At 23.4% G+C, this 26,333-nt stretch overlaps 1 protein-coding gene across 3 annotated transcripts in view; it reads left to right on the top strand.

The window, feature by feature from the left end:
- LOC129614400 (uncharacterized) overlaps positions 1-26,333 on the top strand; it is a 114,628-nt gene that overhangs the window by 72,698 nt on the left and 15,597 nt on the right. For all 3 annotated transcript variants that reach the window (XM_055528983.1, XM_055528985.1, XM_055528984.1), the window contains exons 2-4: positions 22,264-22,351; positions 24,417-24,492; positions 24,601-24,703. In XM_055528983.1, coding sequence (XP_055384958.1) covers positions 22,264-22,351; positions 24,417-24,492; positions 24,601-24,703 — 267 coding nt within the window. The remainder of the gene's footprint in view (positions 1-22,263; positions 22,352-24,416; positions 24,493-24,600; positions 24,704-26,333) is intronic.

The raw sequence follows: 26,333 nt of genomic DNA, 5'->3' as shown, positions 1-26,333 counted from the left end.
ATGTTATTTTTTTTTGTCTTGTAATTTTATTGCGTAATTTTATGAATAATTTTAGTATACAAATATTTACATATAAATATGTTATTATATTTCTATATACTATATCTGCACGAGTTAGCTTATTAATTTTAATAGAAATACAAGTACATTATACAGGTACTATTTTTTTTTTTGCATTTGATGTGCCTATTTCGAGTTGTATATGTACAATATTATATGTGTATGATAATTTAATGAAAAGAGTATGTATATAGATATTTATATGTATGTAGATGTGAAAAATAATATATAATTTAAGTTTAATTGAAATATAAGCACTAATTTATTGAATAAAGTTTAACTATATATATACATTGTAATAGAATAATTTATTGAAAAATTAATTAGAATGGCACTTTTCATTGATTTTTCTTTTAATTAATAGAATTAAGTTTAGAGGAGACAAAAATTTTATTATTATTATGTAATTTTATAATATATTGAGTTATAAATTAAAAATTTAATATTGTGATTATGTTGCCGATTTTAATTTGTGCGTTTTTTGATTAATAAGCACAATGAAATTGAGCTGGTTTTATTTAGAAGCTAATGATAATTTTAATGAGCCATTGACACTTTCTCTCCGTAGTTATAATCACAATTTCAATAAAGTTCTATTTAGACATAAAATAAATAAAAATAGTTTTGCTGTGCAATGCTATCGTGTATTGATTCAAACGCAAACTTTTAAATATCTCAATATATGAAAAAATGGAATTATGCCACTTTCAAAAAAACCAACTCTTACAATCATTGAAAAATCATCATTGTCTCCGAAATATTATGCAAATTTTTATAATAACTTGCTTTTTATAGTTTAATTTTAGATTGTATTTTATGAGTTTATTATACCAAACTCAGCAAGTTTAAATTAATTGGTTTAGCAAATTAAATATATCGTAGGTATACTTAAGAACAGTGTAAAATTTAAATTGAAATTAAAACTAAGTTCTAGAAAAATCAACTCGAGAAATTTTTTTCTTTTCATACGACAAATTGATATTTATGTACTATGTAAAACATATAAATTATAAATTTATTTATGAAAAAAAATATTAACTCTCACACTCACATATACGAAAATATTATTATTATAAAACATAAACATGTCCTTTTTTGAATACCTCAGTTCTTTTTTGTTTTGTCTTACGTTCCATATTTATTTTGTGTGCTTATTTATGCAATCTAATTATTATGTTTGTAAATATTATTTTGTTGTTATATGTATATACTGATGTACTTATGCATATTTCTGTATATATATATATTACATTTTACATGAATAATACATTTATATAAATAAATTTAAAGGCATAAACATTTTATAAAAATATGCAAAAATTTGTAATTATATTTATTATCTAGGTATATAAGCATAACACATATTTACACAATGTACACAATTTTTATGTAAACATAATATATATATATGCATGTATATGTATTATTTTCTTTTTTTATTATGTATTATCATGCATATTATAATATTATTATTTTATATTAAATTTCTTTACTATATTAAAATGGTAAACATTTTATAATATGCATGTATTCATCAAGTATTCATAGGGAAGGACATGTTATTTTTTTCAATTTAAATGTAAGTATATGTACAATTTTAATAATATAATATGTATGTATAATATAGGTTATATATATAAAAATTTATGTATAGATTGTACTTTTATATATTATGAATTTTTTTTCTTCTGTTTTTAATATTACCATGCGTGCCAATTTGTGTGGTATTTTATAGTTATTATTTGATTTTATCAGAGAAACTTACAATTATTATTAAATAATGCTACTACTAGCTTATATACCTCTTTAGGTATGCATACTAACCATATTATTTTTTTTCCTCTTTATTTTTACGTTGTATTCTTTTTTTATTGTTTCTTATTTTTTTTCACTCATATTCAAATTTTTTAAATGTACATTAATAAAATTCATCTTTGTTACACGAATACCAAAATATTATGAAAATTTTTAATATTAGAGTAGAAAGTTATTAACGACTATTATAGAGGGTATTATATGCTACATATTAGAATTAATAAAGTCTGAACTATATAAAAGAGGAAAATAATTATTGGAAATATTTACATAAAAACATTCGCACATAGGAGGGTAGTTTCTTAACACCACAGTACCGCTTACAACCACAGTAATTTCTTATACAAACCATTTGTATTAAAAATTGCTTTGACTATTAGGAATGAGAAAGGAACCGTGTTATGCTTCTGATTAAATTTGATTCAGATGCGGAATTATACAATTAATACAACAACGTGGGACTTTTCAACAATGTTAGATTGTAAAATAAATTGTAAGTGTTATTACAAATCGTAACTTTTAAATTTAGATTGAAAGACGCTTTTAACTAAAATTACAAAAACTAGTATGATATCTAAGCAACTGTTATAATTTTACTTTGATAAAATTTTTTTTTTAATTTACAGGAATTTATTAATTTCATTTATAATACCTCACAATTTTGCTGTAGCAGTGTAGCACGAATATACGCTTGAATCAAATATAAAATTTAAATATAAAACACTGTAAAAAATTTAATTTAAACTTTAAACCAAAATTTCAATTGTTTTAAATTTTAAGCTTTAGGATTCAAAATTGTAGGATATTTAAACTTTTCTAGTTTAATTCTCTTGTATATTAGTTTAAATTCCCCAAAAATTATGGTATAAATCAGAAAATTTAAAAATTTAACTTTCAATTTTTTACAGTGTATGAAATATGTAAATAAATAAACTTTGCTTTGTTTCTAAATTCCTGCAAAATAATTTTAACTTTAGGTGCAATTTAACTTTAGTATTTGCCCACTGTTATGTAAATACCATATGTATGTACATATATAGGTGTATATTAAAATATTTATTTAACCAAAAATGCTAGGTAATTTCCGGAATATTTTATTTATATTGTGAATATTATGTAAAGGCTGTAATAATACCATTACATAAAAGTGTAAATACACATTATTATGTACACCTAATCAAACTATATAACACGATTTTTTTTAGATTTGTTTTTGTTTCTGTAATACATAATTTTAGATTCGAAAAGAAAATTTGGAAAATACAAAGAAAAATATACAATAAATTCAAAAACATATTTTACAATAATAATAATAAAAAAAAATATATTTACATAATAATTGCATCAAATTAACACGAATTATTACAAAAAATAAAATATTAGAATAAAATAATAATTATATCTATGGCATTTCCATTAAATCATACAATATTTTTTTACGTGAGTTGTAACAATTTTAGGTAATATAGAGGAAAATAATATTAATATTTGCCCTGCGTTTTTATGTTTTATTTTTAAATATTTTTCATATTAAATTTAATTTTTTTTAAATAAAACATAAAATATTTTAAACATTAACTGGATATATAGGATATTTGGTATGTGAAATATTGAATAAAGAAACCGTATAATCATAGTTCCTTATATTAGCTACTCTTATATTAGGATACTACCGCAATATATATAATTGTAAAAAAATAAGTAGTGTCTATGTCATGGTATTTTGATACGTCACTTAAAATCAAATGTTGTCATTGTTCGTATATTTAGGCTCAGATTCTATGCCTTTTTCAATGATTAAAATTAACTATTTAGAGATTTATAAGAAAATTATAAGGTATAGAAGGCAACAAGCAATTATATTGTAACAAAATAAATTTTTCGAAAAGTTCGATTTCTTCTTTCTTTGATTGTATTTTGAAATTTTATATAATGATTTTTCTAAATACATATTAAAAAACCAAAAGAAATATTAAAAAACATCAGAAATATTAATTATGGTTCTACAAGTTATTACATATTTGAGACAATTTCTAATCCGGAGAGGTATCTCACCTCATATTTATGTCTTAAAATTATTCATTAAAGTTAAATTTGGCATTAAATTATATAGATTGTAGATTTTTAAAGGAACTGAGTGGGGCAAGATGATCATCTCCAATAGCCAATCGCGAAATATTGTCGTCTCCACTCTCGCCTATAATATCCCCGTTCCAAGTATAAAGTTAGAGATATCCCTATTTAGAAGTTGGACTGCACTTCCCGAACCTTTTAGAAAATCCTCGTCCAAAACAACTGGATGCGCACAGCGGTTTCCTCACCGCGCCCGCAAATCCTGCTCAGGGAGGAGTCCGATTTCCCAGCCCGTACAGGCGATACTTCACTTAACGGCCCGGTGATATTTACTCAGCGGCCTGCCGTTATGAAGTGTATCGGTTTCACAGCCCTCTAATTTTGTAAACAAATAAATTCAGTAAAAAACTAAACTAATTTTTTTAAATTATATAACGATATCCTTAATAGTTATACCGCATATTATTGAAATAGGAAAGTTGTTCGAATATACCTAGCACATAACTTACTCGGGAGATATTTAACAATGTATCAAAAAATTATTGCGTTTACATTACTCAAATTTCTAGATACCTTAAAAAATTTCATGTACCCTGCGGCAATTCTATTGAATACGATATAATTTTTTAAGTATATATTCTAAATATACTGGAATAATCCAGATAAGATGTTATGTATTGTATTTATGTGCATATAGTGTATACAAATCGATTCATCTTTGAAAAAAAATGTCAATTTACGAATTAAAAAGCTTTCTAATATAAAAACTTACTATACCTACTATCTCACATCGCTTTTTCCCACATTTTTTTTGTTTTAGCCTTCATTTCAAATGTAGAAATTTAAATAAATCTGTAATATTTTGTACATAATACGCTATTTTGCATAAATATAAATAAATTCCTGTAATAATTAATTTTATTTTCCATTATTACAAAATAAAATAATATGTACATTAAAATAATTCCAATACACTATACATTATACATATAATAATTATTATATTGCATATATGCATATAATAAATATCAGTCTAATACATAAAATTATTCACAAAATAATATTAAATGTAATTTACATTATATAAAATGTAAATATATAAATAATATATTAGGAACAAAATATAAATTATAAAGCGATGGTTTAAATGGGAAAGTGGTAGAAATGGGAAGTAATAATTATTATTCCATTTATTAAAATTTTTATATAAAAATTGTTATACATTATATTATTAAAATCATTTTCATATACTCTACCTAATGTTTTTATGCTAATCAATATAAATATACACTAATACCTATATTCTCACATATATTCGTATCTAAGATATATAATATTATATGTATCCATTATATGAATAGTTTATTATAATGACATACTATAGAACTGAATTTTTATATAACTATAAAATTTAGGGAAATCCCAAAGGAAATTTTTAAACATAAATTTAATTTTATAAAATTAATATTCTACGATTAGCAATTAATTTAACAAATTTATTTTAGAGTAAATTTCTATCTACATATTTATGTGATGGTATATATATATATAATATTATATGTACATATATAAGTGCATAATAATAATAACGTAAATAAATTTGTGAGCTAGCGTATAATATAAATTCAGATTATAACATAATATTAAAATATACTCGTAATATATAAGTTATGCATATTTATTTCAAGTATACAAATTAAAGGAATACGAGTATAACAATAATAAATTATAGATCGAATTTTATTATTAGGAATATGAAAACCTAATTTTTGTATATAAGTGGATGTATGTATGTATATGTTTAGTAAAGAATGAATTTTAATGCGAGAATAAATATACAAATTTAAAGTTGAATTTTTTAATTAACCAATTTTCATAAAAATATTTATATATATAAATATATGCGTATATATATATATTATTTTTGAAGACTAGAGTGAAATGCTTGAAGAAAATTATAGACAATAATTATAATATTATTCCGTTAAGATATAAATTAGAAAAAAATTATAAATTAAAAAATTTTTTCACATTATTGGAATTTAATTTTTAAATTTTGAAAAACTTTATTTTAATTAGGTAAAAACATTTCTCCCCAAATATGATATAAGGAGCCCTTTGTCGTATAATCCTACTAGATCAGACTTTCGAGTATTAATGTAAAACTTAGCGAGTAAACTTAGCGTCTTATGGTATTTTTACTGCAATTTGAAATCATTCTTTGATACAATATCACTTTGGGTATGAGGGCATTTTTAATCGCGAAAGTATTGACAAAATCACAAGCTTAATTGAATTACTTGAATTTTATTTAAAATTTTTATAACATTTTCTAACGATTTTCTTATATTTTAATACATAAAGAGAATAAGTACATGTATTAAGAATTTTATTTGAATTCCTAAAACTTTTCATAGAGAATTTTTGTTCATTCAATTTACTTGTATCTTCCCCTATTTTTTATATAATTTTAGTTTTTCTTTTTTTCTGGTTAAAAAATACCTCATTCAATCAAAAACTTAGGTATATTTTTAATGCCTCATATGTTGCTATAAATTTAATTTTTCCTTTTTCTTTATTTTACATCAAAATTTTATTGTAATTCTTAGGAAAATAACAAAATACATTCGTTTCTAAACCCAAGTAATGCTTATATAATTTATGAAGGAGGTTGCATATTCTAACATATACATAAACATATGTAGATGTTAAGGTTATTATTAAAATAACCTTTTCTTGGGAAAATATTAAAGTAGAAATGATTGCATATTTTTTCTTTATGTGTCCCTCATTTTCTTAAGCCTTATATATAATATCTACTTAATTTTATAGTCAATGAAATTTTACATAATATTTCAAAAAGGATTCTAAAAGAGTATATAGTAATCTTTAAATGTACAAGCATATGTTTTTACATTTATGCATATGTTAGAATGTCTACATACATATTATATTATTTGCAGGGATTCAACTAGTTTTGTATATATGCTTATGGTATTTATATTAAAATTTACGAAAATTTTAAGGTGAAACAAAATTCAAATATATAAAAAAAAAACCTTAGTTATTTAAAAAAATTTAGTTCGAGTTTACTTATAGTCTTCCATAATTATTTTTATTTTAATGAATTTTTTTTATTATAACACTTACATTTGATCGAGAGAAATCCAGTATTTTACTGTTGTGGTACTCAGTATGGCAACTTTAATTAAATATGTGAATTTATTTTGGCTATTGCACGGATTATTCAACTTTTGCCATATATTAGACCTCGGGAACTGGACCTTTTTTTTCGATTTAAATAGGGTTTCCTTATTTTAAAATAATTGAGCTTAATGCTCCAGATGAAAAAAATATTCGGAAAAATACCAAATTGATATGACTTTACCGAATTACACTCATGCAAAAACTGTATGACAAAGATGTTTAGATATGACGCCTAGCTAAATTTCATACGTATATTAATGAATATAAGATAAATGAAAATTTGATCGAATATTAAATGAATGTAATTTTTGGAATTTTTAGAATAACATATGCGATATATAGGGGATTCTCGTCTACTCTTAAGGGTACTCGTCTACTCTTAAGGGATCAAAACCTAATTATATGTTCAACAAAACACTTCATATTCAAACAATAGAGAATTACGAGAGTTCGTGTTATATGGGTATGACTGTTATTTTTAAAAATTAATTGATTTATTCAACGTTCTTATATTCGAAATTTGAAATAAAATTTTTTTATTTTTAAAAAGTATTCGTTTCGAAACAATTTCATTGATTTTACGTCCATTTAAATTTAATCTCTAATATTGTTTAATAGTTTTATAGAAGGACATAAAATCCTTGTTTAAAACTTTTAAATTTTTAACTATTCGTATAATAAAAAATTGTTTGAAAACAAATTTTTCTTTTTGAAATTTGAACATGCCTGTGTTGGTTCTTGATAGTGTTGCGAGTCCTTATTTAGTATATATATACATAATTTACTTAAATATTTCTTTTAGGAATATTAATCCTGGATTTTATTTAAATTTGGAAAAAAAATAAGAAAAAAACCAATTTTGGAAAAAAAAATTTCTCCATTTTTGTGTTTGTTTTTTCTTCTTTTAGTTATTTTTTAAGAAAAAGTTGCCTTCAAGTTTCACCTCAATGTTTGTGAAAGCAATTCATCTAAAATTTAATAAAATTCTTTTTTTGTTTTTATGTTTATTTTGTGTACTTGTTCTGTTTTTTTTTTAAAGTATTGATTCGGAAACTTTTTTTTTCGAAAGTACATAAAATTCATTATGGTTTTTTGTAGCTATATAGGTACATATAGGCACATTTTGAAAAATATTTAAAATAAATGTATAGGGTAACTTGTGTTTGTATATCTAGTGTATGGCATATACAACGCAATATGAACATCATTAACTTATTATATAATATCGTCGGCTGAGAAAGAAAACAGCGTATAACATTTATACGTCGTTATCCGATTTTATCACCATTGGATTCTCCATAGTCGATTCTATAAGTTGAGTTACTTTATATTTCTCTAGCTTTTCATTCTAACATACTTTTTAAATAAAAACGAAAATATTGTATAAAGCATTTTTAGAAACTAATTAATAACAAAATAGCGTAAAATGCGTTTACTTTGTTTTATTGCCAAACCGTAACTTTTTACAAAATTTAAAATAACGTAATGAATTCTTACGCTATTTTGGTAGAAAATTTATCATTCAGTTGTTAATTTCAATACCAAATAAAAAAGTGTATGTTACTTTTACACGCTTTTTAAATTTTAATAAAAAAAAATTTTTGCAATAAACTGAAAAGTAAAACGGTGTAAGAATTTGATACACTGTTTCATATTGTCTTATACACTACTTTAATTTTGAATTTTGAATCGTCTTCCCTGGCAAACAATGCAATAAAACAGCGTACAAAACAAACGTACATATGTACATTATACTTGTTTAATTTTGTTTAATTCTATATGCATCTTCATGTATAAGACAAATATTTTTAGCAAATAAGTATTCTGTTGGATTTTGTTGATCAGTACAGAACTTAAAGTTATAACTTTTTTAATAAGTGAAGCAAATAATTAATAATTTAAGGCAAAATTTTTTAATGATGAAGAAGTGGTAACGTTTTTCGAGAAGTCACCAGAAAATTCTATTACAGACTTTTCTTCTGGCTCTGATGACAATTATGAGCCTAGGAAGAGTTCAGCATCTGAAACGGGTGAAGCGGAACCAGAAAAACTTACAGAATGTTTTATAGACTAAACGTTTGATAATGAAACCATTACATCTACATCACCGGAAACACTACTCGAAAAAATTTTATAAAGTACTAATCTAAGTGAAAATGTAAAAAAGCAATAAAAAAAATTAAAAAAGAAAGAATTCAAAGCAAAAGAACGTTACAACGGAATTTGCAACTGCCAACACAATTGCGTTGAAAAATTTCCTTAAGATGCAAGAATTAATAGTAATAATTCATATTGAAAGCTGGGTGATTATGGAAAGAAAAGATTATTTCTAAAACATACTTTCACACACAAAGTATATACAAGAAAACGACCGCGAATGTCTCGAAAAAATTTTACGCCTTGTTATACATTGTATGGTAAAACCGTTCGCAAAAAAGCTAAACTTAAGCATTATAGAATACACATAAAAGTTGGCTAGCATACTTATAAAAGAATCTTTAATACAAAATTTAATAACTCGTTTCATGTGCGCAATATGAAAACATGATCAATCAATCTTAGTTAGAAACATTTAGTAGCATTTTATCACAACTTGGCGGAAAAAGCCTCATCTAAAAATAATTTATCTAAATTAAACGAACCAAGCTATTCAGAAGACGAGATTGAAGAGCTATAATTAATTTTTAAAACTAAGTTTCAAAATTTCAAGTAGAAATAATGTACATTTGAATTATCTTTTATGTTAATATTATTTATTTTTGTTTACAACTTTTCATGTTACATTAATATCGATAAAAATACCTGTTTATATTTTCATACGTTGAGTTAAAGTATGTAATGTTAATTTTGTTTCTCAAATTATATTAATTTTTTACAAAATAAAATAACGTATAAATAAAAATGAAATGGTGTATACCATACAAAAAAATTAAAATGAAACAGTGTATAACTTTCTTCATACAATTTCTACCAAAAATAAAATAGTGTAAGAAGTACCAAGAAATTTCAAACCTCTAATTTTCTAAGATCTAAAAAAATTTATTTAATCAAATTTATGCAAATAAACTATTTATTCCCCCAAAAATGTTTAACATAACTTTTCAGGATAGTCAAAGATGACAACCGGAAGATTTTAGATTCGAAACTTCATTTTCATTTTGCAAAAAACTTCAAACGCGATTTACTCAAAACTATACCTTTTTTTATACACTGTTTTATTTCTCAGCCGACGATATATACATAACATAATTACACACATTTTTTGCGAGTATATAACATTTATATACACACTAAATGCATAATGAATAAAATTGTATAACTATACAAGGAAACATAAAAATCAATACTTCTAGGTCAACTGTTAAACTTTTTATCAAAAAACAAACGAGAAAAACAAAAATTACGAATAAATAAAAAATAAAACATTAATAATATTTTTTATATAAGTTGGAATTTGAATGAAACCACAAAAAAATTGAGAGAAAATAAGTAAAAATAACAACAATAATAAAAACATCAAAAACCCATTTAATCACCATTACGTTACCACTCTTAAGAAATAAACAAAAATTTTTGTTATTATTCTTGTATTATAAGTATGCTGTTGCTGTTGATTTTGTCGCGCTATTCTTATATGTATATGTATTCTTATTTCTCTTAAAATTTCTTATACGTTTCTTTCATTGTTATACGATACCCAAGAATATACCTATACAAAAAATAAGGCAAATAAAAAACATAAAAATCAAGAAAAAAACAATTCAATATACACCTACAAACATTAGTATTATATACATACATAAGTTCTTTCATATATATACCTACATACATACAAATATAAATTCGATTGCAAAAAGTTATCATAATACTTAACCACAAATTGTACTTTTAATATTAAAATCTAGTAGGTATATACAATATATGTACTTCGAAGCAAAATAATGTATACTAATAACATGATTCCGCTTTTCAAAATCATCTAGAATTCAAATGCTACAACATAACTTAATGTTGTATATACACAAACCTTTATACATATAAAAAACATTTTGTTTTTTTATTTAAAATAAAAATAAAATGGAAAATGAGAACAAAAAAAAACAAGAACCTAAAGAACCTAAGAAATCGTAAGAATACATCTTAATCCGAAATCCGCTTGTTTTTCTCTCGTACTTCTCCCTCCTATTCTGCCTCGTCACAATTCCATGCAAACACATAGATATTTATATACGCATGTACATGTGTTTTTAATATAGAACAACAGTTAGTTTCGATGTTATTCTCCTTAAACAGTTCAATAACTCAAATTATAGCTGAATAAAAAAAAAAAATGTAAGAAAAAATTTAAGAATAAGTAAGAAAAAACATTTGAAAAAAAAAAATGAAAATCCTTTAAATTTTAAGCACAACAGTAGCATAGTAAAAAAAAATAAAAAAAAAAAAAACCTAAGAAATTTTATAAACAAGCATAATATTCTCGCGTTTCAGTATTGCCTTTCCGAATTTGTTTTGTGATACGTCTTGTATATTCATACGCAGCTATATATAATATAGGTATATATATATATATATATATATATATATAGATATATAAGAATATATTAAAGATTTTTGGATGCTTCTAGTAAATTTTAAGATGCTTGGAAGTGAAAAAGTAAAAAGTGTAAATGTATTTTCAACATTTCCTATTTTCTTAAGGTATTTAGTTCTATATCGGAAAAACGTACAATAATTACATATATATACAAATATTGTATAGTTGATAAATATGAATATTGTATAGTTGATAAATATGCAGGTAAGAATAAGAAAGTGATTATAATCAAAATTATTATTATTTTTTTTTTTATTATAAATCAACAAATTTAGTATTGAAATAATAAAAATTATATGACAAAAACTAGAACAATGTATTTATATAATTTAATGGACCAAAATCATATAGTTTGCTAAATAGCCCGTCCCTTAAACAACTTAATTCTACAATATTTCTTCGGATCTAACAAATAATAATTAAAAAACGAGAAAAAAAATATAGTTGACCTTGTCAACTCTGTGATACCCGTACGAATTTGTTATCCTATGTGCGAATAACTAATGTGCCATAACTAACTATGGGGCAGACTATGACTTTAAGTTGCCGTATTACCATATTAATTTATGCAAAATTTCAATACTATGTGTTATTCAAAATACTGGTTGTGCCAAACTACTATTGATGTTGTATGGCAGCTACCAGAAAGAGCCAACAAATTTTAGCGAATTTTATCAAGCACATCGGCCCTACTAATATATTCACTTGTGTGAAATCTCAATATCACAGCTTTTATAGTTTCTGAGATATAGTCAAATAACTTTTGAAGTTGTATGACAGGTACCAGAAGGAGCAAAGTAATTTCAACGACTTTTATGAGAAACATTGGCCCTACTAATATATTCGTTTGTGTGAAATTTCAATACCATAGCTTTAATAGTTTCTGAAATATAGTCAAATAACTTTTGAAGTTGTATGGCAGGTACCAGAAGGAGCCAAGTAGTTTCAACGACTTTTATGTGACACATTGGCCCTACTAATATATTCGTTTGTGTGAAATTTCAATACCATAACTTTTATAGTTTCTGAGATATAGCCAAATAAATTTTGAAGTTGTATGGCAGCTACCCGAACCGGTACCCCGATCATGTCCAATTTAAATAGGGTTCTGGCACTTACTACAATAAATCATTTGTGAAAATTTGGTGAACTTAGCTCAATTAGTTTTTGAGTTATCGTTCGGACGGACGGACGGACGGACGGACAGACAAAGCTAAATCAACTCAGAATTTGACGCTGATCAAAAACATACACTTGAGTCTATATCTAACACCGTTATTTTTTAGCGTTACAAACGGTAAGGCTAATTTAGTATACCTTTCGAACATACGTTCGTACGGGTATAATAATCGTGTAATTATAAGATTTCATATAATTTTCAAAACATCATAAAATTTTGCATAAATTTAGGAGAAACCTTATAATGATAATTTTCAAAAAGTTTTACATTTGCATAAATATTTAATTGCATTGCTTACAAATGAATACAAATTAATTGAATGAAAATTTTTAGTAAACAGAAATAGTAAATGTGTTCTGCGAATAAAAAGAAGAGATACAAAGAGATTATTTTGTAAGAGAACAACTAAGGTATTGTAGCCAAATTTTTCCTCGCAGGTATTTTTTCGTTATTCGTTATTGTCATGTATAATGTATACTACAAGAAGGGTGCTAGTACATTATTAGGTACTAGAACCTAAATGAACACCTGTCCAATATCTGGTTATTTTTTGCAAAATTTTTAAATTCTAACACAAATTTTAAATATAATGTATGTATATTAACTGTGTAAATATGAGAATTGAGTGTACGAATTCATTATATTAAGAATAGTAAGGCACATTTTGAGTATATTTGGTAAAATATTAAAAGTTTCTTCGATTGATTAGCTATTATTGAAACGAAATTTCCGTATTAACAATTAAATTGGCCCATACAAAATATTACAGTGAATTTTTCTTTGTATTGCGGTAGAATTCCTTAATTAAACCAAGGCTTGTTTCACTGAGCAAAAATTATAGAAATTACGTGAAAAGTGAAACTGAATTAAAATTTTAAAAATCAAAAATATTTCAAGGAATATTAGCTGTTTTTGATAAATGTTATACATTTGAACTCTCAAGTTTTTAAATTTATTTATTTTTCATTTGAAATAATATGAAAATCTTATATTACTTAATATCAATATCTGAACTAGCTTGAAGTTTTTCTTTAACTCAATTTTTTTTTTTTTTGTGGTCTATTATAATATTTTCTTGTTTTCTAACCGTGACAGACGTATACATTTTGCTCGAGGTATATTGATCAAATTATTTCGTATATACAAATATTTTCTTTAACTTTTCTATTAAATATTTTATAAAAATAACTCTTTAAAGTATAACGAATTACAAAAGAAAAAGTAAAAAATTGAAGGAAGCAAAATTGGTTAACTTTTTGTGGCTTTTCATAAGAATAACAATAAAAATTAAATAAAAAAAAAAAAAATACTGCAAAAAGAAAAGAAAAATGAAGGATAAAACCGCGAAAAAAAGTTGAATTTGGCAGTGTTTTGTTTATTTTTTTTTTGTTTTTATGATTATTTTATTTTTCTTTCACTGTTATGGAAGGAGGCCAAGATAAAATTGATTATTATTTAATATAGAAAATTATAAATTTATGCAAATGAATGTTTTTTGTTTTTCAAACGCGAATATACGCGATTTATACGCGAGTGAATATTGTATGCTAAAGAAAAATGAAGAAACGTTATACAAAATATGTTTGTATATAATATATTATATTATATATAAGGTATATTTATCAAAAAATATTATTTACGCCATCTTTATTTAAAATAAAATGTATTTTTTTGAAAAAATTGTTTATTTAAAAATATGGTTAGCAGATCATGTATATTTTTAAACACAATGTTCCAAGAATTTCGTTCCAGTTATGAAAATAATATGATCCCGAAAGGTAATCAAGCTAAAATAAGTCATTGTCATGTATAGATGGGCTGTAATATTATATGATGAATGTAAATTCGATGAAATATTTTATATTTGTTAGAAATTATGGACTGTGTTGCTACGCTAATCTGAACGGAATATTTTATAAATGAAACTGATGATTCTGATCGTAAAATTATTCCGAAGTTTTCGTTAAAGATAAGAAATTATTTAAAAATTATTTAAAAATTGTGATAAAAGAGAAAAATCATCTAAGTCCAAATTACTGGTTTCGGGTTAATCAAATTGTTAATCTGATTTCTGAAATTGTAGATAGTTGTCCTAAAATCAGATTCAGATTCTGTTCTAATTAGAATTTGTTCTACATTACAGATTTGAATACGAAGAATGTCAATATTTTAAAACATCAAAATTCTATTTCACGAAGTGAAATTCGTTTTTTATTATGGTTATAGTTTGAACCAATTATACACTGAACATGTCGCCGTGAAATCAATAACTAAACTCCTGCTAGATTACTTTGTTTAACCACTATAAATAACATTAATTGACAAATACTTAACATTTACAAAACTAAGAATTAATTGACACATTACCACTGATTATCAAATGAAATATGACAGTCGAATGTGTTAAAAAGTGTTATACTTTAACTATATTTTTTATCTCCGTGTTATAAACAAAATAATATGAAAAATTAAGAAATATAAACTGCATTATACTTAAAAAGATGATAGAAGATATTTGAAAAGAAAATACAAAAATAATCAGTAAGGATCATTCTCTGAACTAAATATACATCGTCTAGAAATAATAAGAATTTTTATATTTGTATATGAAATTATAAAAGTTTAAATTTAATTTTACATACATATGTAGGTACGTACATATATATGTATATATTATTCGCAATTTAAACGCTCATATACGTTTATTTTGTCTAAATGTATAAACTGATAGAGAAGTGAAAACATGATAAATATGTATATGTAAGTATACATATGAGTATTTATATATAAAGGAACATAAAAAAAATCATAGAAGAAACAAAAATAAAATAAAAAAAAATTGAAAATTTAAAAGGGAAAATAAACTTTTGCAATTAATCAAAAACTCAAAGCGGAAAAGATTTTGTTGTTTATCATGCTTTTAAGTTTTTTAAATGGAAATTAAATTGAACGCGCGTTCTTCTCTCTTGCTCTTTTATTTTTTTCTTTTTTATTTTTTTGGAAAATCGAAATTTTCTTATGTTTTTCAATCATTTTGTTTTTGTTGGAAAACAAAATCAATTTAACTGTGTGGTTACAGATATAAATTAAGTTTAAAAAAGTTTTTTTTTTTTTGCTTTTCTTTCTTCCTTTCTCTGTTTTTTTTTTTGTTCCTTTTCCCTATTTTTATTTATTCTGATTTTGTTTTCTCTTATTTGCCCCCGTAAACTTTCAGGAAAAGAATTTGTTTGTTAGCAAAGTGAAGGAACAAAGTTGGAAAAACAAAAAGAAAAAAAAAATAATTTTTTTTTTTTTTTGTAGTCAATTTATACATGTGATGTGATACTTACAGACGTCAATTTTAATGTGATTTAAGGATATGTTTAACTATGTTAGTAGATATTCTCCAAACACAAAGGAAAGAAAGACGAAAAAGAGAGAATAAAATTTTGGTTTTTTTTATTTCTTTTTTACGTTTTACTAGACGATAATGTAATTTAAAAATCTACAACCTGATAAACATAAAATGTTAAAAAAATTTGTTGAGTATTTTACAATTACAATTTCAAATTAAAAAGGATTCTTGAAAAAAAAATTTTAATTATTATTTTAAATAAATATTTTTTATAAGTAGATGAAAAGTATTAAGGTAATATTTTTAAAGTACGTAATGAAAATATGGCAGGAGATTGTTTTTTTTTTCTTCATTTTAATTACTTTATTGTTGAACAATATTGTTGTCAATTTCAACATATTTTATGATTATCACTCTTGTGTAAGAACGTAAGATGTTTTTTCCTGATGCTGTAAGTAATATAAGTATTTTCATATTATTTACGAGAAATATTACATTATTATTTACGTATAGTAGCTCTGGAACATTTTAATTTTCATAATAGTGTTTTAGAAGTTATTATATCTGGATATTGTTCATTAAGTAAGGATTTTAATAAATGTGTGCTATATACTATTTATAGGAATTTTTTGAAAAAAAAAAACTGTTTACAAGGGATTTTCTGTCTCTTTGCTAGTATTATCTTTAATAATATTAAAGCAATAAATTTTGAATTAAAAATTTTTTTTAGTGCAATCGATCCAAATACGCAATATTTTAATGTTTTGTGTCCTCTTTATTTTGTTCATTTCTAAAATTTACGAAATTGAAAATTGTATATTAATAAAATTTTTTTGATGTTGAAATGTAATGGTACCAAATTTATAATGCCGAGTTTTCGTTGAAACAAACCCATTTACTTTTTCGCATAGAATTTTAAATAAAATGTTTGAAAGACATTTTCATAATCTTATGCAATACGCTCACAATACCGATCGCATTATGTCCTGCTGACATCAAATAATTTAATGGAGTGAAACTAATGTAAGCAAATTAATATTGTATTCAAGTACAACATTATTTACTCATGCTGTATTTACTTTTTCACAAATTATGTGGCGCTTATATGCATTTATGTTATTGTAATAACTGTAATTGTTCAGTTAGCAATTTAATTATAATTTCTAAATTTATATTGTTAATCATTTTCTTTTTATTCTTAAAATATTAAAAGAATTCAAATTGTAATACAGCACAATGAATATAATATCAAAATTTCTTACTCAATGTATGAAAGATTAAGAACATAGTTATTATCATTGAAGATTTTTCTATCTTTCTATAAAAATCACAATAATATTGTATGTACAAAATGTAAGTATACGTAAATATTAATTGAAAATTTCGTTGTGTATCTTATGACGCAATGTATACGTATTTTGGCACCACATCAAGAATGGAGTGAGTGTCAAAAATTGTATAATATATGTATATACATAATATGTTTTTGTACCTACATACATACGTATAATGTATATACATGCGAATTGATTTTCATTCCTCTTTCTTTTTATATTTTTATTCCTTGTCTATTCAAAATCATAACGACAATAATCATAGCAAATAATAATAATAATTATAATAATATTGTCAATATTTGAATGTAATAAAAATTCATTATTATATGGAGATATTATGAACACATATATATATAATATATATATATATATAAACAATGTGTATAAATATAAAGAGTTCCAAAAATTATTATATTCAATTACATACATACATAAGTTTTGACATCAAAGTAATAATTTTCACATGTTCTATACATGTATACTCTATCATATCTATAAACGTAATATATTACTTTTATATTTTAATATATGTGTGTACATTATCTACATATGTATAACGTACATCTGCAAATATGTAACCAAATATTTCTACTCGTATACATATATATTTATGTAAAATGAAATAGGAGAAACTTCGAACGGCACCATGGCATGTCAACACAATTTGGGATTGAACTACATACACCATGCGTTACACACTTCTTCATACACAATTATTGTAGTAACAAGTACTAATACGTACATACACTTGCTATATCAAGGCATATATAATCATATGCATAAGATATTTTGAAACATACTTTTTAACTATTTTAATATAGATGTTAAAATCGAAACACATAAGATTATATAGTTATACATACCCACAAGAATAGAAAAATATATGTTGCTATCAACATCAATGAACATCAATCATTATTATGAATAACAAAAAAAAAAATTATTATTAGAACTGCCTGATGATGTTATGATGGAATAGTTTTGTATTTTTTCTTTTTTTTTTTTGTTCACTAACCTTATATATCCTTATAACAGAAGAATTAATTTTATTACATTGTTATTATTATTTTTTGTTATTTTTTATGTCAATATATTGCTGTTATTTTATTATTAAATTACAATATATATCAAGAGTGCCAATTCCAGTGCTCCATTTTTTTAAATGTCATGGGCATTAATTGTTTTGAAAAATGTGTTTTGTAATTTATATTTATTGTGTGGATTTTGTTTTAGGTTAAGGGACTCTTAAATCAAAACTTTCGTACATAACAACTGCGCATGCATTCATCTTTTCTTTTGAAATAGCTATTATGGAAGCTTATGCATCAGTTGCAAAAATATTTTCGAACGCGTGAACAGCAATATTAATTGACAATATATTAGTTTTAAATTTTGTATATTTCACTTTTAGCTTCCCGCAATCCTGCACTATTTTATTAAATTTAAAGTATTTCAAACAAAATTTCCTTTTCTCATCTGCTATTATTTTGGCTTTTCGTTTAGTATTCAATTTGTACTGGTTTTAATAACTGCTTGTATATAAATATGCCGAGTAATATATTATTATGCCATTATTGTAATTTACGGTGGTAACTGTTTACTTTATAAGAATATAACACATTCATTTACATCAGTACAAAAGAAGCAGTAATTGAAAAGTGTAGTTATTCACACATTTTTCGGTAGGTGGCTTAAAATTTTTGTATCAACTAAAACAAAATCACTAAATGTATGCGAAAGTATTGATTTTGTTGAAAGGCACAAAAAATAACATTTTTGAAGTCAAAAGCTAAAATTGATATAAATTTGTTAGTTAGTATTTGTTAATATTATTAGAATAAAAATAATTATTTGAAAATTTTCAAACATTCTACTATACATACTTAATATTCCTAAAATGGAATACAGGCAAATAAAATTCATATTTTCACCCTATTTTTTATTTCGTGGTTATATAGTAGGTGTTTCAACATTTATGAATAAAATTTTATTTAATTATATCCTTGAATATTCATTTAGCTATATGTACTATATTATAATATTATACTTGTATAGTATATTATTATGTATGTATAATGTTGTTCTATAACTTGACAAATAGTTCAATATTTTGACAATTGGAGTGTTGAACAACTCCTACTAATTATAAGATGTATATATATAATACTCGTATATAAAAAATAATAATGCAAAATATACTTACAATACTTAAAACTACATACATAATGTATATTATGGAACGGGGTGTATATACGTAATAAACGTGTGTATAACAATAAAATATACGTAAAAATCTTTTATTATGAATCAAAAATATTGGCATGATATTGTATGTATGTGACATTTTATTGTATATTATGTATATTGAAAAAAAAAAACATTATATGTGTGTGTATATTGTTTGTATATCACTATGTATAGAATAAATGTAATACATTATTATTTATTGATTCAATTTTAATTCGATTATTTTGAACTGCGACGATAGGTGAAAAAATATTAATAAAGGTTGAGAAACTCACGTGTGTATTTATATTATATTATTATGAGTAAATTAATATAATTTTTATGATTTTCAGGTGAATTTATAGTATGTTTGTTATGACAGTTAATGCGAAAAAAAAGGAATGAAAATTGAAATTTTATTTTTATTTTTATATTCCTATAGTTGTACATATATATATTACATATATGATACACTATGTATTATCGAATATTTTGATTTTTCATTTGTTATTGAATTTCTACTGATTTTACGTATTTTTCCGGAAAATTTTTGGATAGTGATGGGTTATAATTGCAAAAAATGATTGTAAATAAAAGAAATACTTAAATAAATTAATGATAATAAAATTTTGTGGAATAATTTAAAAAAAAAGGGGAAATACCGTTGATTTATTGTGAATGCATTTTGATACTTGTATAAAATTTTATTGAGTTATTTATGCAGTGGAATTATTTTAGAAATTATTAGATGGGAACATAATTTTTTTTCTGAAGAGAAGTATAAAAATATTCTAAATTTAATGCTGCTATTCATTTAATTGAAAAGATATTACTGGGGTCTCTTAATTTACACCAAAACCAATAAACAGTTGAAAATTTTTAATAAATTTTATAAAGAAAAACACAGTAAATCAAATTATTAGAAAGAATTGATAATATTTTTGGTACTGGAGTGTCACTGTGCGGAATCTTTCAGTTAAATGTGGTATGCATTGAGTAATGATAAGGTAAACCAGCGCGCGGATGCATTTTTGAAGGGAGGAACGACGCTCTTTCAAGTAATAAAAGGTACTACGCTTCCCCCATATGATAATGTAAAACAGTGCCCTAACTTCGAAATGTTAACGTTTTCCAAAAGTTGTGAGAGATGAGTAAACTTATTCTAATACGACACTTCCAAAACGAAAACGTTGCTTTCCCTGTCGGCGTCACAGTTAAGCCCACTGGCTGGCATTGTACCCAAAGTGTATCCACTCCCGCAATGAATTATTATACTAAGTCATTTTGTTTGGTACGAATTAACTCATTATTAATATTAATTTACAATATTTAACAATGTTTGTTTTGTTATACATTGTAAGATTTTTTAAGAAACAACATACAACTTGTATGGCATTTTAATTGTAAAAGTTGAGATCAGAAAATATCTGTAACATGAAAATGGACAAATTTTAAAAAAATATGTACAGCTAATGCATTTCCTTTTATACCTGCCTTACAACAACATGTTCAGGTGCATTCTTGTATAAATGGTCTAGATTTGAACACATTTGATGTTCTAGGTTTGATCTGATATTAGTAAAACCTTGACATTCCTTTCCTTCGTTGTAAAGACAAGAATCTTTGAATTCTATAAACGAGACGCAGCAGCCATTTTAAATGGTTTGCATAAGTGTAATATTACCTAACATAGTAACCTTCTCGTTAACAAATTTCGAAAGATGTAAATGTGATTTATACTGAAGATTTATTTTGTGGGATCCCATTTCCCTGAAAAGTTTTCCAATCATATGGTTTCGTTTTAATGAAGTCTTGAATGAAATTGATCATTTTATATTTTAAAATATTTAATATCACGAGGTAAAAAATAAGACAGCTTTGAGCAGATATATGAAATCATAATAAGTATTTAGATTATTTATTTTTCCTACAATGATGGATCTACAAAATTATTATGAAAAATTTAATGAATGGTCTCCATGGAATGATTTAATTCGGAAAAAATTAAATTTTTCACATTAAACCAGCAGCAAAATAATAAATTGTTCCAAATAATAAGTAGGTCGATATAACAGTATATAAGTTTTATATGAATATAATTAAAAGTATTAATTTCAAAATACATATTTCAAAAAGCATAACCAAATGATACTCTTACAGCATACCCATATACCCGTAATATTTTTTCATAATCGATTTATGGTAACAATGAATATCAAAACAAGCAGAAAAAAAAACAATATTAATTAACATTATTTTAGTAAGAGTTTTCATATGAATGAATGTGCATCTGTTATAATATAACATGTATACTATAATAATATACAAGCGTGTATGTGTATTGTGTTTATAAGCATTAAATATCGAAATTAAATTAATTATATTAATCAGTGTTAATCGTCTATATTTATTTTTCAATATTTTCTTCTGTTTTTAGAACATTTTCACATTTTCGTTGGTGATTTGAGCTCTGAAATTGAAACACAGCAACTAAGAGAAGCATTTTCACCATTTGGAGAAGTTTCGTAAGTATTCAAAATATTATTTACAGACACTACTCGTATAATATATATTTATACGAAAGAGAATAGCTATTTTGAATTCTCTTCAATAAACATAAGTTTTTTTTTTTGTTTATTTGATTTCATTTTGTAATTCATTTGATTTGTTGTTATTAATGTTACTGTTGCTGTTGTTTTTAATTAATTTGTTAGCTAATTGATTGATATCAATCAAGTAGCAACAACAGCAATAATAACAAAATTTCATCAGGATACCCTTTTTTTTATTTTCCTTATAAATATTATTGTTTTTTTTTTTTTTTGATTATGGAATTCTAGAATGGATTTGAAATATTTTTGCTTATTTTTTTTTTAATTTATTTTGTATTGCTTTTTTTTTTGGTGTGTGTTTTACTCTTATGTTTTTGTTAAATGTTGCGTGTCAAAAGTTTTCAATTAAAGTGATGGTAATGGTAACGGTGGTAGCGGTGTGATAATGGTTAGCGTATATGGTTGTGATGGTTCCATAATAAATTTGGTTTCTATATAATATTTTGTTGAATTATGTAAAGATAAATGGGGTGTGTAAAAGGAATGAACATTCAACTTTGGTTTTTATTTGGAATTAAATGCTTCATTCTTTTTTTTTTTGTGCTGTTTGCTACTTTCCTTTCTTTGGTATGCCCAAATGTGAGTAATTTGCGAGAATATATAGTATACATAAATTATATAATTATAAATTCATATATGTATATAGCGTTTTATTTCATAAAATTTATATTCATTATCTGAGCACTTAAAAAGGTACTTAAATGTGAGGCAATTAATTTTAAGATTGAAAGAATGAAATGAAAATTAAAGAGGGAGAAGAAAAGTAGTATAAAAAATAAAAATATAACATTTGTGTATGCAATGTAACAAGTAGGTATGTGTTTATATTTTGTATTAGTATGCTCCTGTGAATTTAAGATGAAGTTAAATAATTCGTTAATATTGAAAATTTAATGAATAGAAAAATGCATAATAATTTCCAGAAATATAAGTAAGATTTTTTAAAGTGACTGTAAATTAAAAAAAAATAATATTGAAAGAGAACTCTAATTAGTTGGAAAATCAATGAAACTCATTGTATTGGTATAAATGAACATGTTGCAAATAAAATTAATTCTCACAGGTTAAGATAAATATTAAATATGATGTGTAAAATTAATAATATGTAATTTAAATTGAACTCCAAATATGAATTGTCTATGCCCAAAAATTATAAAATTAAAGCTACAAATTTTTAAGCACATTTCTTGTAAGTTTTGAAACTATAAAAGCATCAAATACTTTTATATTCTGAAATAAGAATTCTTAGAAGAAAATCAGATTCGATAAGAGGCGTATATTGCTGAACAAATTATTGGAAGAATTAGTAGAAATTTTGTTTTATTTCAAATATATTTAAGAAATTGTAAATTCTTCTTTTATGAACTACTTTATTTTAACAAGCTTTTTTTTCTAATTAAAACGAAACTTTAATTCTAATTTCTTTAATTAAATTCTTAAATTCTAATTTAAATTAGTTTTCTAGTAAATTCTAGTAATGTTTCCACTCACCCCAGCTTTATATTTAAAAAAAATACTTCACATTTAATTAACTTTGTATTAAGCACTTATTACTTCCAAGCTAGTTTTTAAAATTGTTAAAAGATTGTTCAAGAAATTTAGCAGCAAAAATTGATAAAGTTCGTAATAGAATAACTTGTGAGTGAATAAAAATCTTTTCTAGTGAAGCTGCCAAATATAAAATTTTTTATTTGGAGATTCTATTCTTTCTTTTAGAGCTCTAATCATCAAAACAGGTAAAACTTGCAATTGGGAAATTAATTTTTAAGGCAAATTTTCTATAGAAATTTGAAATTTACGCAAAAACGCTTATATAATTTTGATATTTTATTTTAAGTTCATTCTTTTAACTATAATTTTATAATAAATCAAATTTTTTTACATGTACATACAAACATTATTATTATTCATATAAAATTTATCGTAATTTTTCAACTACATGTTATTTTTAAATTTTATAAAAATTATAATTTTATAGAGACTGTCGTGTTGTTAGAGATCCTCAAACATTAAAATCAAAAGGATATGGCTTTGTTTCATTTGTTAAAAAATCCGTAAGTACTTATATTTTATTTTTTTTTATATTTCATCATTAATATTATTTTAATAAATTTAACTATTATGTTTAAAAACAAAAAAAAAAAAAACAAAAACAAAAATAGGAAGCTGAAAGTGCCATTACTGCAATGAATGGACAATGGCTTGGCTCAAGATCAATTCGAACAAATTGGGCAACAAGAAAGCCACCTGTTACAAAAGCTGATCGTAAGTATTATAAAACTATTATATTATAGAATTATATTAAAAAAATTTATTAAAATAGTAAAAAAACAAAAAAAAAATATAAAAAACAAAATTTAGTTGTATTGTGAATCATAAAAATATTAAGTAAAATTAAAAAAAAAAAAACAATAAAAAAAATATTTTCATTTTTTATTTTTATTTTTTTTTTTTTTTTTTATGACGATACCATGCTTGAAATATTCCTATTTTTTTGCAAAAATCAAAAAAAAAATCCTTATAATAAAAAATTGAAATAATAAAAAATAAAAAAAAAAAATTATAAGAATGGGGCGGCGATGTAAGTGAAAGGTGATTTTTTTATTTTTTTTTTTCTTAAGTTTTTCATTTCTCTTTTATTACTTAGTTTTTTTTTTCAATTTTTTTTCCATTTTTTTTTTTAATTTTTATAAAACAATTTTTACGATATACTTACACATTTTCTTGTAACAGAAATATTAAATTTATTTTTTTTTTTATATTTTTTCTAGAATTACGTAGTTATCCTTAAAATCCTTGTAAATTTATTACTTACTTTTAAAAATTATACTTAAAATAATCATTTAGAAATTCTATAAAAGTTAGTATTGAAAATTTAATATGAAAACGTATATTAACTATTGATAATACTACAAATTAAGAAAAATAATTTTTATATTAGCATTTTAATCTTAAAATATTAATTTTCAATAAATTTTTTAAATATTAATTTAAAAATAATGCAAAATTTTTCGTTGATTTCTAGTTTTATCAAACACATTTATTTAGCCTACATTTTTCCTATTTCATATTCTTTAGTATTTGAAAATTAATTTATTCATTTTACATAAAATAATCATGTAATAATTTAGAATATTTTATTTAAATATTTTATTAGAGCATGCTTACAACATACGAGTATTAAAATTTTTAATTTGAAATTTTTATAATATTATTAAATTAAATTTTGTTTTTCTGTGAGTATTAAAAAAATCAAATTTAGTAAAATTTAAGTTTAATATTTAATTAGCCATAAATTTCATTTGTGGAAACATCAAATTCATGAATTGACCACATATGTATATAAACAAATAGAAAATTTCAATTTCCAATTTTAATAAATTATTTTACATTCAAATTGTACTTACATTGAGCGTTAAAGAAGAATTTATTATAAAAATTTAAGAGGCAGAAGCGCAAGGGATTAGAGGCCGAAATTTTTTTACGTGCTAAACAAGGAATGGAGGATCCATTTGAACTAAAAGTAAAGGTTTTCTTCATTTCGTGACTAGGGGGTCAACGAATCGAAGAAATAATGACAGTTTTTTTTAACAATTTTAAAATATTTTGCTGCATAATATTTTCTAAATAAGTTTTTTCATTTACTCTAATAATTGATGCAGTTTAAAATGTTATAATTAAATTAGAACAAGAAAAATTAATTACGGTTCAAAATATTCAGATTTCGGCTTACGAAAAATGTAATGGATACGAATCCCATAAGTAGGTCTCCCATAGTCTACGAGTTTAACAGATTTTAATATAGTCAAAGGAAAATGAGTTTGAAATAAAATTAAGAAATTACTATTAACTTTAACAGAGTTAACAATAAAACAGAAAATTGATGGAGTTGAGC

This window comes from Condylostylus longicornis, unplaced genomic scaffold, assembly GCF_029603195.1.
Source record: "Condylostylus longicornis isolate FDR11 unplaced genomic scaffold, ASM2960319v2 ptg000107l, whole genome shotgun sequence".
NCBI classification, from domain to species: Eukaryota; Metazoa; Arthropoda; class Insecta; order Diptera; family Dolichopodidae; genus Condylostylus; species Condylostylus longicornis.
Note: the sequence above shows the minus strand (reverse complement) of the source record. Positions and strands in the feature narration are given on the sequence as shown.